This window comes from Muscardinus avellanarius, assembly GCF_963383645.1.
Source record: "Muscardinus avellanarius genome assembly, chromosome: 2".
Taxonomy (NCBI): domain Eukaryota; kingdom Metazoa; phylum Chordata; class Mammalia; order Rodentia; family Gliridae; genus Muscardinus; species Muscardinus avellanarius.
Genome location: NC_137787.1, coordinates 202,820,776 through 202,837,828, shown reverse-complemented (window position 1 = coordinate 202,837,828; position 17,053 = coordinate 202,820,776). Strand labels below are relative to the sequence as shown.

The window sequence follows — 17,053 nt, the reverse complement described above, 5'->3', positions numbered from 1 at the left end:
GGGCTAAGGAGCGTCCCTCCATGTTCCCACACCTCTCTGTGCCCGCCTTCCTGGGGACCTTTCTCTCCTCAGTTTTGCACATCTCAGGAGCAGACTCTGGCTCCTTTTGTTCCTCATACCTGTCCAAGGTGCGTGGAGGGCACAGCCTCGGGACACCAGGAGGCCTGCTCACCCTGCTCTGCAGTGCGGTGTCTCCTGTGGGGTTTTGTAACCCCTGCCCGTGGTACAGACAGGTTGTCAAGCCCTTGTGAGGCCAGAGTGCTGGACCAGGGTGTGGTTTCTGTGTTTGTGATGAAGTCCTTTTTTTTTTTTTTTTTTTTTTTGGTGGTGGTACTGGGATTCCTGGAAACCCTTCTACCTCCAGGCTACACTCCCAGACCTATTTTTATATTTTTATTTGGAAACAGTCTCTTAAGCCAGCATGGCTGGCTTCGAACCTGCACGATCCTCCTGTCTCCGCCTCCCAAGTGCAGGGTTTGCAAACCACCACTCCCAGCTGAAGTCCTTTTTTTTTTTTCCAACCTGAGTCTCCAGAGCTGGTGGTAAATAGAGGACATTTTTAGACCTTTTTAGTTTCTGAAAGAAATTTGTGTCTTTTAACTTGGCTGTACCCCAGAACTGTCTGGGAGCTTTTTGATAAAGGCCAGTGCCATGTTTCCAGCGCCCTCAGCCCTTCTCAAACCAAGAGTTGAAATCTTGGGGTGTGCACTTGGGGGTTAGCCTCCTGAAGGGCCCTCTAGGGGTGGCAGCGTGAATGAGGCCAAGAACCCGCAGTTTACAAAGGTCCTTGGGTGGCTAACCTCGGACCCTGGGCTCCTGGCCTTGCGAGCAGTAGACACTCAAGAGAGACCAGCCTTCCAGAGGTGCACAAGGCCAGCTGCAGGTTCTGTTGCCATGGGAGTATCAAATAGGAAACCTACCTGCAGTGCTGGCTGCTTCCCCAGACATCTGTGAACTCAGTGGGTCCCTGCCAAGTCCTGCCTTGGCTCTGCTCTCTTCTAGTTACCCCCAGGTATCTGTGACCTGCAGCAAAGTTAGAATTGGGGCACATAGTGGCTGCACTTGAGCCTCCTGGTAGGCATGTCTGTGGAGGTGCTGGTCTCTGCTCTGTGTTCATGTCTTCACACTACTTTATCACCAATCCCCTTTGATACCTATTATTTAAGGTGGTGCTTACATTCTTTGTGAACAAGAGCAGGCACAGTTGAAACCAGCTTTCAGGTTGGGTGTATGCTAGTTCCTTGATGTGTTCCCAAAGTGCTCCTGTGTCCACATCTTAAGAGTTCAAGTGCTTCCCACTGGCAGGAGGTGTGTCCTGTTCTGGAGCAGGAATGTGGAGTCACAGCAAGCCCAGTCCTGCCTCAGGTGGGGCCGGTGAGCAGTGGGGGCCAGAGAGGCTCTATGCATCTTAGCAGAGTGCTGACTGGTGGTTTCTGATGTCTCCAGGAGCCAGATGTAAGATGAAGTTTGAGTGCCGTGCTTATCAGAATTTATTGTAAAACTTCTAGTAACATCATGCTCAGCCGTGAACCACACGGCAACAGAAAGTTGTACCTCCTTGCTTGGCACCCACCTCTGCTGGGAATCTTCCTAGAGCGTTTGTCATTTGTAGCATGCGCCTATCAAAGTGCAGTATGTAATGTGGCCTTGCAAAGCTTATTTCTGCATCTTCAGTAAACTTCCGTGGAAGGCACGTGGCTTGTCATTTAATATCACTCCTGTAAGAGCTCCAGTGTGCAAGCTGTCTGCTCCCTCCTGGAGAGTTGGTGCTTCACTTTAAATACTGTGAATATTGTGTTCCAGTGTATTTCCATTTTCATCATAGCTACTGGGAAACTTGGCTCCATTGTATCTTGATTCTCACTTGTCACAGTTTCACCATATTTCTATCAGAAATAAATTTCCATGTCATTGTAAGAAAAGACACATGTTCAAAAGTGGCTCAGCAAGGCAATTTTACTTTTTGCAAATCGGGATCCTGCCACCAGTAAAGTTAGTTGGGCAAGAACAATGTGGCAGAAAGCTGCTGGGATTCCTTTCAAGCGTGCGGCTCCTGTAGTGTGCTCTATTGGTGGGAGCACTAGCTGCGCAGTCTTTACACTATTTGGCTGAAGCGGGTGCTGAGGGAGGGGTTGGCACTCACAGTTCCCAGGAAATGCTATTTTTACAAAAAACATAAGCTTGCACGAGGTTACACAATTGGTGGCTTTACAAAATGGAACTAAGTCATTTCTTTGCTAGAAAAGATCTATTATAGTCTTACACTTCAAAGTTTTTATTTCCTTTTAACAGCTGAATTTTATACTTGTCTCTTGTGTTGTCCTTCCTGTCCTTTGTGTGAGATGGAGGGATCTGAAAGGGGTGGTGTGGCTCCTGAGCCTGGCTCCCACGTCCACCATGTTTGAGAGTTGCTAAGGGCTGGAGACCAGTGTGGTGGAGGCCGCTTGTAGTGTGATTTGGAACCCAATCTGATTTGTGTAACGGTTTGAGATGTCAACGTGGGTTCTTGTTCTTAGCTAGTTTAGAAAAAATAGCCAGAACTATACTGCTGCAAACTTAAGCAATTTTTTCATTACAAAGGTAGAGAGAAGGGACAGAACAAAGCCCAGTATCAGAGAGGACGCAGTGGAGTGCCTTGAAAGTAAGACACTGGGGTTTTGAACATAGAACAGTTTTTATAAAGATTCATTATCTCCCATCCTGCTTAACCAATAGTCTTTTTACCTCCCCCAACCTAATGCAGGCATAGGCCCACCTGTTATCTCCAAGATGAAAGCCTTTGTTATGACCAAATGTGTTACTTGGTCAACAAGATCAGCGGCACATGGTATATGCCCTCTTTGAAGAAGGCCTGTATCATCCTCCATCCTTGTGGAGTTTTTAGCCTTTTTTTTATCTTTATTTGCTAGAAGTTATTTATTATGTAAACTTGTCTTTAAAGTATGGAGGCCCTGGGGTACAGCTCTTTTGTGTACTTGATAATCAATATAGCGTTCTCAACTTTAATCTAAACTGTTGTGAGAATTGTGTTCATTTTAACATTTCATTTTTACATTTAGCTGAGCTAACAGCTAACTTTTACCAAGGTCAATATTGGCTGCAGCTCTTGGCTGACAGCTTAGAGGCAGAGAAAAGGATTTGATTGTTTTGCCTAAGTATGAAAGCGTGTTCTTATTAGCCATTAATGCAGCTCTTATTAACAACCAGTACAGGCTCAATCCCCACCAATTTGTTTTTATGGAGTCCCATTCAATTTAAGACCAAGTGCTTAAATAGTACAGTAAAAATGTACTTGTGGAAATAGGATATTTTCATCACAAAACTGTTCTTTTTGGGGAAATACTTTTTTAAAAAATCTGCATTTATTTTATTTTATTTTTTGAGGGTATACTATATTCTATTTATTTATTTTTATTTTTTATTGAACATAAATAGTACACATTTAAACTATACTTAGTGCCCCCCCCCCCATTTTCCCTTCCCCCTTCCCACCAATGATTGTCCAGGGTAACCATGTCATATTCATAATTTTACACATATTCAGATATAGACCCTCATTAATCAAGTTCAGTCTTCCTCCTCCCCTATCTTTCCATTCAAGCTTTGCTGGTATTTCCCCTCCATTACCTGGAGTCCCACTGGTATCCTCTAGGTTCCCTAGTTTGGGCATATTAGAGGGAACATATGTACCTTCTCCTTCTGTGCTTGGCTGGTCTCACTTAACATAATGCTCTCCAGGACTTTCCATCTTCTTGCAAATGGTAGTATTTTGTTCTTCTTTATGGCTGAGTAGAATTCCATTGTGTGTATTTCCCAGAGCTTTGCAATCCATTCATCTGTTGATGGAGACCTGGGTCGGTTCCATATTTTGGCTGTTACGAACTGTGCTGCTATGAACATGGGTGTGCATAAAATCTTGTTATATTGCAGGTGACCCTTTAAATGCTGCAGGCCGGAGCGACTGAGGCTCTGGACAAGAGTGGTGAGAGCTGCTCTTTGCTGTGTCCTCCTGTGCACAGGGCTGGACTGTGGGGTGGCTGTTAGCTGGGCGTTGCTGGGTTTGCTTTTGCTGGGCCAGTGCTTTGGGCCCATTGCCTGTTTTCAGTGAGGCTGACCTGTAGTTGTGTTGACACTCGCTGTGTTAAGTAGAGAGAACAGAGTTCCAGACCTGGGAGGTTCACACACTTGCCTGACGATCCCAGGCCTTTCTGTCCTTGGCAACAGACCTTGGGCCCAGCAAGAAGCACCCTGCCTGGCTCCCTCCATCCCTTGGTCTCACCCTCCCCCAGGCTCTTCTTCCCTTGGGTTGTTGAGAATAGCTGTGGTCTCTGCAACCCCCCTCACTGGACAGCCCACGTGATAGGCTCGCCTGAGGAGTTGTTGCACACTGGAGGCCCAGGCCCCACAGGGCGCAGACCTTTGTCCTTGTGCCTGGGGGCTTGCCAGACAGGTGTCCCCCCAGCACTTGGGGCCACACCTGCCCCTCCAGGGAGGCCTGGTCCGTGAGTGGCCCCTCCTGGCCTCCATTAGACTGGGACTGTGTGTGTGCGTGAGATGTCAAGCTCTGTCTGTTATGGAGTGATTGTCCCCCTAGAACTAAACTGTCACAGGACAATAAATAGTCTTTTCTTTGAATCTCGCATTTTCTGAGAGGAAGATTTCAACTAGAAAGCACAAACAGGGGTGCATGAGAGGTTTGCTTAAGAGGTGCAGTAAGAGAAGGCTGCGATAAACAGCTACATTCCAGAGAAAGGATCAGGGGACGGGTCAAACCCGGAGAGGCAAGTCTGAAGTGGCAGACACGCCTTCCACATGGGTCTCTGCATGGGAGCTTTTCCCACTGGGGAACCGTCCCATCCCCCTCACGTGCTGGCGTGTGCGGAGGTTGTGGTTTCTGTGCCGCAGCTTAGTGCGCTGGGCTGTTTTCTCCAGTTGGGAGCTTTCCCATGAGCGTGAGCGAGCCCTGCAGCATGGCAGTGAGTTTGGCCTCTGGATTTCCTTTGGTCTCTAACTGCAGCCAGGCAGGAGTCTGACTTTTCCTTAGGTCCATCGTAATCTTGCCCTGACCTGCTTGTTTCTGTCCAGCCACCTAAGCTCTCCAGTGTGGCGGGGAGGACGAGGGCGACTGGCCCTACCCACCCACAGCTGGACACAGGTTTGCTGCTTCAGGGTCTGCTGCCCTTGCCTTCCAGTGTGTCAGGCTTTCGGGGCCTCCATCCATCGTACCAGGGCAGTGGGCAAATGGGTGGCTACACTTGGATGTGCATGGAAGTGGTTACTTGTTTGGCCCTTAGAATGAAACCTGAGTTGCTTTTTTATACATTGCAGTCTTTTATTCATCCATTCAGCAGTAATTCAGCACCTACCGCATACCAGGGACATCTTTATCATCTTTACTTAATGGTATGTGTGCCCTCAAAAGGGGAAAATGCCCCCCCCACCCGCCCTTCTAGACAGAAGAGAATCCTGCAATCAGGGGAGGAAGCACACTGGCCTCTACGGCCAGCCTGGGATCTAGGGTGGGGCATCGTTGCCTGCTCCACTGGGTGCCTGTCTAAGTTTCCACTTGGCTTAACTCATCATTTTCTGCTCTTGGTCCATGAGCTCCAAAGCTCATCAAGGGGATAAGGCCAGGCGATGTGGCTGCTGTTCCCATCTGCTGGCCCACAGGGTTACTGCCACGGCGCAGCTGACCAGATGCTGGCCCACAGGGTTACTGCCACGGCGCAGCTGACCAGATGCTCTTACTACTGTAGCCATAGCAACCAGGATGGGGAGTTGGGGTGTGGTCAGGCCATAGTGACATCTGTCTCAGTCACATCTGTCTCCCAAGCTTACCAGGAGGACTTGCCCTTCTCTCTCTCGCTGACTCCACCACTAGGGAAGGGACAGCTGTTGTTGCTTGTGTTTCAAGGATTTTTGGATAACAAACAGGAACAAACTCTCACTTCTGTATTTTCTACCAAATACCATCTCCCATAGGACTTCCAAAGGGGTGTGTGTGTGTGTGTGTGTGTGTGTGTGTGTGTTTAGTACTAGGGAATGAATCCAGGGACATTCTACCTCCTAGCTACACCCCCTGCCCTTATTTATTTTTTGTTGAAACAGGGTCTCACTAGGTTATTGAGAGTCTCACTGCATTGCTGAGGCTGTCCTCTAACATGCAATCCTTCTGTCTCAGCTTCCCAACTACCGGGATTACAGATGTGTGCCATCACATTCAGCCTCAAAGTTTTGTTTTGTTTTCTGAGAAACACAGGAACTTGTAGCTAAATGTCAACACTCATTGCAACAACAACAAAAAAACACACAAACAAAACAAATGCACACAGAAACCAGTTAAAATGTAAAGGGAAACAAGATCCAACCGAAGTCCCACACTACAGGCATCAGCCTGAGCCTCTCATATTATTCTAACATACACTCTGTATGTTGGAGTCAGCTTCCTGTCTCTGACCAAATACCTGATATGATTAACATATATGAAGGAAAAGTGTATTTAGGCTCTAGTTTGGGGAAGTTCCATTCCACGATCACATAAACTGTGGCTTTGGGCCTCTGGATGACGGACCTGCTGGGCAAAGACTGCTCACCTCAAGGTCAGGAAGCAGAATAGGGAGGTTGCCTGGCTCCACAGGCCCCTTAGAGGGCCGCCCCAGTCACCCATGGCCTCTCCAGGCCCCACCACCTCCCAACAGTGCCATTCTGGGGACCATGCCATCAGTGCATGGCCCTGGGGGTAGCCCAGATCCCAATTGTAGCTTCCTACAGCGTGGAGCATCATCCTAAGGGGAAGCAGCCTGTCGCAGTAGAGTGACTACTGCACATTCCACACAGCGGGTGCCAGGAACACTCGTGTCTCAGAGACAGGAAGCAGTTTGGAGGTATTGGTTGGGAGGTGGGTCAGCGTGGGATGGATGCACAGGGCTGCTACGGGGTGCTCTGCTACCCGCAGGACTGCACACTTAGAACTGCCAGGCTGCCAACTTCTTGTATATGTACTGTGCCACAGATAAAAATAAGAACCTGATGGTACTAGTGTAGGGAACACAAAATAAAAACAGATAATCTTCATCCCAACTGGTGGATCCCTGCTGTCATCAGTGTGTTTATAAGTGATGTGTACATTACTTCACACATCAACAGTTCAAATGGCCTCTTGCCAGTATTTTGATTTGTACCAAGAAAACCAAGACTTTACACAAAGTGAACGAATATGCAGAGGTAAAGCAGATGCCTTGATATGAAGTAAATTCATTATTTGAAGATATGTCTGTGATTAGCAAGGATGCTGAGCATTTCTGTGCTGAGTTGATGGGCTACGTCTCAGTCAGTCTTTAGGTCAGCAGGGTGCTGAAGTTTCTGTGCTGAGTTGATGGGCTACATCCCATTCAGTCCTTAGGTCAGCAGGGTGCTGAGCAGTTCTGTGCTGAGTTAATGATCTATGTTACCTTTATGTCTTAGGTGAAGCCAAAAACCTTCCATCCTACCCGGGGCCAAACAAGATGAGGGATTGCTACTGCACCGTGAACCTGGACCAGGAGGAGGTCTTCAGGACCAAAATCGTGGAAAAGTCACTCTGGTAATGTCTGCTCTTCCTTGCGTGATCTCGACTCACTTGCCGTGTCTGTGCCAGCCTGCACACCTTTGACATGCTGACATTTTTTGCGTTTTTGGTGAGGGGCAAAGGTCTGTGGACTCTACTGGCACGGTTGGTCTGAGCCTCTGACCTGGGACCGGTCTCTCCTGATGCCCTGATGTCTGGTCCTGGAGCACTGGGGACCGATCTCCTTCCCACCAAGATGTAAGGGGCTCTTTCTAGTTAGAGACAATTAACGGAGAAGAGTGCAAAGGAGGATTTTGAGAGGGGAGAAAACTTCAGAAGCTTTCTTTTTAGCATCTTATTATATGTGCTTTGGAAGAGGAACACATATGAACATCGGGGTAACTTAACTGAGGTGGGAGTCCTAGAAAACATTCAGTGATCAGTTCAAGGGAGAAAGGAGCCAAGCCAGCATGTTGGATAGAGCTTGGTGAGTTCTCCATTGCACCTGGAGCTCCCGGCCTCTGCTCCTGCTGGGACCGCAGGAGGACTGACTTGTTGGAGACTGGCCTGGTGTCCTCCCAGGATCCAAGGCAGCAAGCCCTTGCTTTAACACATGCCTGGCCTGAGGTCGGGCGGGAGCAGGCGGGGCTGGGCAGAGGCTGGCGGCCTTCCCACTCCTGTGGGTGCGAAAGGAGACCCTGCCTCCTGAGCAGGGTCTCCCTGATGAGGCCGATTGTGGACCAAAGGACACAGTGCTGAGAGCCGACAACTCCACCGCAGGTTTGGAATTGCTAGTTGTATGGTTTCAAAACAGCTATTTTGATTTTGAGAACATTTTTAGCCATTGGATTATATCCTTGCATATTGCTGCTTTTAAGTGGGAACAAACAACATGTTCTGATGACTTAATGAGTTTAATTTTTAGAAAACGCTGAGGCCCCCTGCCCCCGGGGGGCGGGAGACACACTCCACTCTCCTCCCCTGCCCCGTGGCATGACAGTCATTCTCGTTGTCTGTGTTATTCTGACGCATGCTCAGACTCTTAGGACTGGAGGCTGAGGGATGATCTGGAGCCAGGGTTGTTTGAAAGCTTTGTCCTGTGGTTGAGATGTCCTGAAGATCAGATGGCTTGACAGTTTCTGTGTAAGGGAAGCCTGAGGCATTGCTGTACCTCCACAGCTGCTTGTAAGCTTTAGCTGCGAAAGCCCCTTCCATATTTAAGGAATGTGGCCATAGAGGTCCATCATGGTGGGCTTGGAGAATGGCCACAGCCCACAAGGCTGGCTCCTCCAGACCTGCCTCATCAATGTCAGAGACTTCGAGGTTGAGGGAGAGACTTGTGACTTCCAGACACCAGACAAATGTAGATGTTGAAATCAGGATTTCTGGTTTGGGGGGCCAGAAGCTGCTCTGGATCAGGAAGCGACCTGAGAGCAAGACGAAGGTACTGTGTAGTGCAGCTGCCATCAAGGGCAGCTGCCTGCAGCGGGCCCGGCCAGCTTGAGCAGGGAGGCCAGCTCACCACCTGCACGCTGCCGGGACTTTTCGGAGCCCGCACTCTGCCCTCTCCCCTTATGGATTTCACGAGTTACTGTTGCTGCTGGCTCTCAGATATCCAATTGAGTGTTGACTGAGTATGCCAGACAGAGGTGCTATAAGCAAAAGTTAGCCAGGCATGGTGGTAGACGCTTGTCATCCCAGCATTCGGGAGGCTGAGACCGGAGGCCCTCTGCAACTCAGTGAGACTCTGTTTCAAAATAAAGAGACTAGCCGAGCATGGTGGTGCACCATTGTAATCCCCGAGATTGGGAGGCGGAGACAGGAGGATTGCACAGGTTCAAAGCCAGCCATTCTGGCTTCAGAGACCCTGTTTCCGCCGGGCGTGGTGGCACATGCTTGTAATCCCCACACTTGGGAGGCAGAGACAGGAGGATCGCGCAGGTTCGAAGCCAGCTGCGTGCACTGTTTCCAAATAAAAATGTAAAAATAGGTCTGGGAGTGTAGCCTGGAGGTAGAAGGGCTTCCAGGAATCCCAGTACCACCAAAAAAAAAAAAAAAAATACTCTGTTTCCAAATAAAAATATAAAAATAGGTCTGGGGGTGAGCTGGGCGTAGTGGCGCATGCTTGTAATCCTAGCCCTTGGGAGGCTGAGACAGGAGGATCACGCAGGTTCGAAGCCAGCCTCAGCTACTGAGTGAGGCTCTCAGCAATTTAGTGAGACCCTGTTTCCAAATAAAGTATAAAATAGGTTTGGGAGTGTAGCCTGGAGGTAGAAAAGCCCCTGAGTTCCACCTGCAGTACCACAAAAATAAATAAATAAATAAATAAATAAATAAATAAATAAATAACAATAAGTTTGGGAGTGTAGCCCGGAGGTAGAAGGGTTTCCAGGAACCCCAGTACCACCAAAAATAAATAAATAAATACATAAATAAAAAAATAAAGAGACCAAAAATGTAGGCCTGGGGGTGTAGTTCAGAGGTAGAATGCCCCTGGGTTCCATCCCCAGTACTGCAAAAAAAAAAAAAAAAAAAAGAAAGAAAGAAAGAAAGAAAGAGAAAAAACAGAAAGAAAGAAATAGACACAGAACAGTTTCGAGAGTCTAAAGAGTGCAGTGCACATGGCCTCTTAATGTTGAGGCTGACAGCCTCCTCACGTGATGGGCTGCAGCTGGTGGTCCAGCAGTCATGGCGAGGAAGTCAGTGAGGAAGTCAGTGGGGACCATGGCCACCCAGCATGGTGCTGAGTGTTTGCTGTCTTAGGAGTTTGCAGCCTGTTTCCACAAGCTGTGGTCTGAAAGCTTCCTCGTGTGGTCCTGGATCCACGAATGCGGTCCTGGACAGTGGTTGGTCAGCACTCATGAGATAACAGTACACCTGCCAGAGCTGGCCCAGTCACCCTTTTAACCCAGGTTTCCAATAATTTTCATAAGTAAAATTCCAAAGAACATGAGCTTGGAGGAAAAAGTATGTAAGGCACAGCAAAGGAAGCACTGAGTCCAGGACCAAGGGAGGGACAGGCGGGCCTGTGGCCTGTGGCCCTGGAATCACCCATGCGGGAGGCCAACAGCGAGGCTGCAGGGACTTGAAGTAACAAGAGACGAGACTGAGCATGTGAGCAGGACACAAACCATAAAGCATGAGCAAGCCGGTCGAAATGAATAGAGTTTCTTGAGATGAACATTACAAGAATGTAAATGAAAACCTCAGTGAGTGAATTAACAGCTGATGAGCCACTAAGTGAAGAAAATTGGGGATAATTGAAATAAAATTGTCAATTATCAAAAGAAATCGAAATGTGGCTCAGAGAGGTGTGGCCAGCCTGTGGGCACAGGAGGCACTGTGTATGCAGCTCAGGTACCCAGTGCCGCGGTTGGAGTCAGAACGGAGGTGGAGGGACCTTCTAGAGGGCTGTGGCTAGAGCCCAGGGTAGGAGGAAGGAGAACCAGACGGCAGGGCGTGCAGGGCAACTCAAGCCTCAGAGTGGCTGGCCCAGGTGCACACCCTCCACACTTGGAGGTTGGGTGAGGCTCCCAGGAAGCTGTCTCATGCCTCTGCCAGGAGCTGGATCTCAGAGCCTCCGGAAGCTCCCTCCAGCTCAGGTTACCTTGAAGATTCATGATGGATTCAGCAGTCACTCTAGGAGATAGAAAACACCACATCTGCATTTCAGAACTGGGGAGAGCGGAGTGTTCTCTGGCTGTGGATTTGCAGTTTGGTCACAGAGAGCCACAGGAACCACTCATGCAGGTGGAGGGGCACCGGGAGGATTCGCATCTGCAGCTGGGACCTAGTAAGGAGAGGCAGGGTGGCTCTCAGGGCTCACAGGCACCCCGCTCTCCCATGGTGGGACAGATCTTGTTGGCCTCAGCTCTTGGCTGGTGCCACCTGGTCACAGTGCCTGCAGAGAGGGCGTGTCCTCTCCTCTTTCCTCCATTTGCAGTGTGGGGTAGCGGTCCCAAGGCAGCACCAATTTCACACACTTGTGGAGCTGACGCATTGGGGAGAACAAGCCCATCTTCCCTGCCTTGTCCCTTCTCCAAGAAAGTGATGCTGGGCAGTGTTGTTCCACCAGGAAGCCTTCCTGTGTCGAGAGTGGACTTGGCTCACAGCAGCCTTCGCGGCCAGCCACTCTTCGCCCATCATCTCTCTGCCCATCTGACAGCAGACGGCTTGGGAAGCAGTTTCTGTGGAGCACAAGGTTCTATTGGAGAGCTCAGAGGGCTGAAGGAGGGCCACCCTGTGTCCACAATAGGCGATACCACCTCTCCAGGGCCCAAAGAAACAGCCAGAAGGGAGGCACACTGTGCCTCAGAGGGAGTCACCCTCAAATCCAGTAAATAGGAGCCTGTCGATGTCACATGACTAAACCCACATCTCCAGGGCTGGTTTTGTTCTGTTGTTGCGAGAATATCCTATAACGTGTGTCTTGGCTCCTTGTGACCTAGAAGCACGTGGGGTGTGATTTGTCCTCAGGACTGATCCTCTTGTGTGCTGGCATTGCCCCTCTCCCTGGCAGTGAGTGTCGACCCTTGGCCCCTCAGAGCCAAGGCCGCACAGAGATCTCTTCCTCTGACACTCTGCAACGACTCCTTTGCTGGGTTCTATTGCTTCCATGTCTGGAGTGGAGGGAGCCAGAGTCTCCACTCAGACTGTGATTGTCCACAATGTTTTGGACAGTCTAGATGTGAATATAGATGGGCAATCACGGCTGGCGAGTGGGATGGTGGGAGGCTTTTGTTCTTTTGCTCTGATGTATTTTTATATAAAATTCAAAGTTAAGAAACAAAGCCACAAAGACAAACCTAGAGCCAGGTCAAGTGGTTGGTGCTGGGTTGAGGAAGGTGTTATGGAATCCAGACCTGCGGGTCCTGCAGAGGTGGCCAGGAACGTCGAGTGGGGTCTGCCCTTGGGTGTAGTGAGGGAGCAGTTGGTCAGTGGTAGGGAGTCCTTTCTGCTCATACTGAAAGATGAAACATGCTCAGAAGATGATACTTTTTTGTGGCATAAATGACTAAACCAAGATCTCAGCAGATTCAGAGTTTTTCTGAAGGGTGGAGGTTATTTGGGTTAGAAATTAAAAGGAATGGAAGGAAGTTAGTGGTTTGGGAGACAGACTATTCATTTTCTCCAACACTTTTAAAATGAAAAGTACAGTGTTGACCTAGAAAGTACAATTTTGAAATTACTAGACGATCTAATTCAGATTTCCCCTAAGAGTTTACTTTTCGAATTTCTCAAGATTAAAATTCTGTTTGACATAAGTCGATGCTTCCAAAAGGTCCAAACATTCCATATCTGCTGGAGTATGGGACCTTGTTTCAGCCCTGAGTGGTCCAGGTGGGGATCTGTCCTAGTTCCTGGGTGGTCCAGGCATTTGGGGATTGATCCATCCTCTTAGCCTTGGGTGGTCCAGACAGGAATCTATCATCTTGGCCCTGAGTTATTCAGGTGGGGATCAATCCTCTTGGCCCTGGGTGGTTCAGGCAGATCTGTCCTGTTGGGCAGGAATCCTTCTTCTTGGGTTTGGGTGTTTCAGTGGGGGATCTTTCCTCTCATCCTTGGGTGGTCCAGGCAGGAATCCCTTCTCTGGGTCCCAGGTGATCCAGGCAGGGATCCATCCTCTTTGTCCCTGGCATTTCAGTTAAGGCATAGGCCTGGGTAGTCGAGGAAGGGAATCTGTCCTCTTGGTCCCTGGGTGGCCCAGGCAGGGATCTTTTCTCTTGGGCCCAGGTGGTCCAGGCAGGGATCTGTTTATATGGTCCTTGGTTGGCCCAGGCAGGGATTTGTTTACATGGTCCTTGGGTGGTCCAGGCAGGAATCCTTTTTCTCAGGCCCAGGTGGTCTAGGTAGGAATCCTTTCTCTTGGGCCCAGGTGGTTCAGGCAGAGATCTGTCCTCTTGGTCCCGGGTGGTCCAGGTAGGGATCCTTTCTCTTGGTCCTGGGTGGTCCAGGTAGGGATCTGTTCTCTTGGTCCTGAGTGATCCAGGCAGGGATCCTTTCTCTTGGGCCTGGGCTATCCAGGTAGGAATCTGTCCTCTTGGTCCTGGGTGGTCCAGGTAGTAACAGCCTCACATTTATAACTTTTTAAGGACTTCTCTGGCTATGGGTCTGTGCTAGTCTGAAATAGTGGGCAGGGAGCCTGTCCTTTTCCGTGTAAGGCTTTGTGCCCTTAGTGACCCTCTGTCTAGAGTTTCAGTGTCACCCTGTATTTTCGTGAGGGCTTCATGTGTGGTCAGAAGCTACGTGTGCCCATGGAGAGAGTGGCAGATAGGAGTAGAGAGGGTGACGTGAGAGCACCCGGTCGGCAGCCCGATGCACTGGGGAGGAGTGCCTGCCGAGTAGCTGGACGGGGCTGGCAGCCTGGGGTAGGTGCCTGGGGAGGCGGGGTGGCTGGAAGGCTGCCCAGCACTTGGGGATGGGCAAGTATCTGAGTGAACCCCTAGTGTGTGTGGCCACACTGGGCTGGGGTCAGTGAGGGCCTGTGGGTCCTCACGGTGGTTCTTACTGCCAGTGGCCCTGCTATATCTACCCTGCCTTACTCCAGACACCCAACAAAATTTGCACCTGGCTGTATGAACCAGGCTTTGTGTGCTATAGAAATCAGTGGCAGGTGCCTCCAGGCCTGGAAGATGGGCCAGGGCTGCCTGGCCAGTGGCTCCTCACTCCTGCGGAGCCTCAACTGAGCAAGGCGTCAGCGGGTCCAGGTTGGAGAGATCTGCACAGCAGTCTGTTTTACTCACAAGGTCTTGGTGTTTGTTTTGAAAATTCATGGCTGTGTGTCGGCACTTCAAAATAAGTGCCACCAGCCAGCATCTTGAACCGCTGCTGAGGTGCTCTGTGAGTGCTGCAGGCTTCCTGCTGAAACCCTGGGGTGCTGGGCTGTGCTGCACAGGGGCAGGGAGGGAAACTGTCCTAGCAGCAGCCACAACATGACTGTCTACCCTGCTCTGGAGTGGGCAGCTCTGCATACAGTGCCCTGCAGGTCTTTTGGGCTGAAAAATCCTGATGCAGTTCTCCCTGTCCCTTAGGGATGATAGCAACATTCCCTCAGGGCAGCAGCCTGTTGTGGATATGTGGGTAGAAGCCTCTGGGTTGGTTTTGGGCTGAGCACCAGCTGAGAATCCGGGATGCCCTGTCTTCCTGGCAGCCTGTATGACAGTTTGCCCACCAGTGCTGCTGTGCAGCCCGGGCAAAGCATGCAGGGGCACAGCTGAGTAGAAGCCAGCGGCGGGCTTGGAGGACACCTGCGGAAACAAACTGGTCCCCTCCCACCCGTCTGGGCCTGTGCTGCTCGGGCCCTTCCTGGGAGGGTGGCAGGCCCTCATGGGACTCTTCTTGTGACCAGCAGCTTTTGTCCACCCTTGCCCATCCCCTCGGCATGTCTGAATACAGTATCAGTGTTAATGATATTTTAATTAGGTTTTAATAAATGACTCAAACACATACACATCTCCTTAGCTATATGCAGAGCCATCGAGAATAGGTAGTATCCTTTTAGGGAACTGGTTTCCTCTCCTCCTAGGGAACTGGCAGCCCTGGTCCAGGAACCACAGTCCAGTGGCTGGTCTGTAGCTCTTCAGAGCTAGGGCACAGATGCTCACAGAGGCCTGGCCCAGGGCTTAGTTTGCTTTGATACATGGTCCTCTCCCACTCCCCAACCCTCCTGGCTCCTCCACGCCACCCATGCTGAGAAGTGGATGCAGGAGCTTGCAGCAGGACAGAACACTGGGGACCCGGCCTGTGTCACTTTCTCATGACCAAGTTTCTCTGGTCATGAGGCCAAGCACCAGGCAGGGTGGGGTGCAGTGGTGGCTGTCAGTAGATGCCTGGAAGCAACTCAGAGGAGCTGGTGGTTTCCTGCAGCCCCAGGCGAGGAGCAGAGGGATCTGCTGGTCCCGGGTCCAAACTGCTTAGAGGTCAGCTTTCCTGCAAGCTTCTCCTTCCCTGTGAGAGTTTGCCTCTGGCGCCATTTGAGCTTCCAGCTCTTTCCTTCTTGCTGAGGGAGAAGACAGCTCCTGGTGGTCAGGGCTTTGGGCAGATGCTACTGTACACATTAGTTTCCTCCTGTGGAGCAACAGTGTCTAAAGCAAGGCACCCTTCTCTGCAGGCTTTTTCTTTCTTTGGAGAGAGGTTCTGGAGCCCTGGGACGCCAGAAGGATGGCCTGGGCCACACTAATCATGCTTGCAACTGCTGCTGACCGGCAGACAAAGCCAGCCTGTGCCTGAGATGCCTGGGGCCAAGCTGCCAATGGGAAGGGGAAGCGCCCAGCACTGTGCCCTTTATTCACCAGAAAGGGGGCATTGTCCCTGGCAGCCTGAGGAGGACCAGGGTGGGAGGAGCCTTCTCATGTTCAGCCAGTTTCCTTTTTTGAAGTTGCTCTTTAAATTCTGCTGCCCGAGAAGAGATGTGCCAGTTTCCTGTTGAAGAGAGAAGAACGGGGCAGCTCGCCAAGACCTAGGGATGGGGTGTCCTGGGCCTGGGCTGTGTGCCCAGGTTCCACCCCACCCAGCCCGTCCTTGCTGGGGAGGAGGGAGCCCACACGGCCCACCCCCACAGCCTGGGTAGCCCCTGTGTGGCCCAAGGGTTATCCTGCATCTCTGTGTCTTAAATATGTTGTGGATTGTGCTGAGGTGGGGTGCAGATGGCTGACCTACTCAGAGCTGCCAGGCCTGAGGCCCAGGCAGCTCCCCACAGGAGGCTATCCTGCTGGCAAAGTGCTCAGGGTCAGCGGTCACATGGACACCCCACCGATGACAGAATTGTTAGCAAATCTCTAGTGTTCTGGTTAATTGCTTCCTCGTCTGCGGTGAATTCAGTTAATTGTATCTTCAATTACCATATGAACTTGAAAGTTCCCACTGGGCTAATATCCTGAGCATGAGAAGAGGGACACACACACCCACCCAGTGCCTGGGTGCGGTGGGACACACACACACACACACACACACACACACACACACACACATCCCCAGTGCCTGGGTGCAGTGGGACACACACACACACACACACACACACACACACACACATCTCCCAGTGCCTGCCTGGGCCACACACACACACACACACACACACACACCAGCACCTGGGTGCAGTGGCACATGTCTATAATCTGAGCTACTTGGGAGGCTGAGACAGAAGGAGTGAAAGTTGGAGGCCAGTGAACAATAACTTAGCAAGACCTTGTTTTAAAATAAATAAAAAAGGCAAATGATATATCTTTGTGGTGGAGTACCCCTAGGTTCAATTCCCTGTATAATAAAAAATAAAAAAATAAGCTCATAAGCATATGACAGATCCTCAGCCTCACCAGTAACAATATGTCGAATTAAGTGCCCTCCCTCCCTTCCTTCCTTCCTTTTGATTTTATCTTTTTTATTTATTGGTGTGTTGTAGTCTTAATGGAGTACAAGACTCAGTGTGGTGGGGTGTGGAGTGATTTAGACTTCTGGAGGGTTCTGAGGCACTGTATCTCAAGGCTCAGGACCGTGACTGTCTTTCTGTCG

The 17,053-nt window shown here is 50.3% G+C and overlaps 1 protein-coding gene across 1 annotated transcript in view; it reads left to right on the top strand.

Annotated features, from left to right (window-relative positions):
• RASA3 (RAS p21 protein activator 3) overlaps positions 1–17,053 on the top strand; it is a gene marked incomplete at both ends in the record, with an annotated part of 98,650 nt that overhangs the window by 25,814 nt on the left and 55,783 nt on the right. Inside the window, one exon of the mRNA XM_080689163.1 lies at positions 7,465–7,582. Coding sequence (XP_080545289.1) covers positions 7,465–7,582 — 118 coding nt within the window. The remainder of the gene's footprint in view (positions 1–7,464; positions 7,583–17,053) is intronic.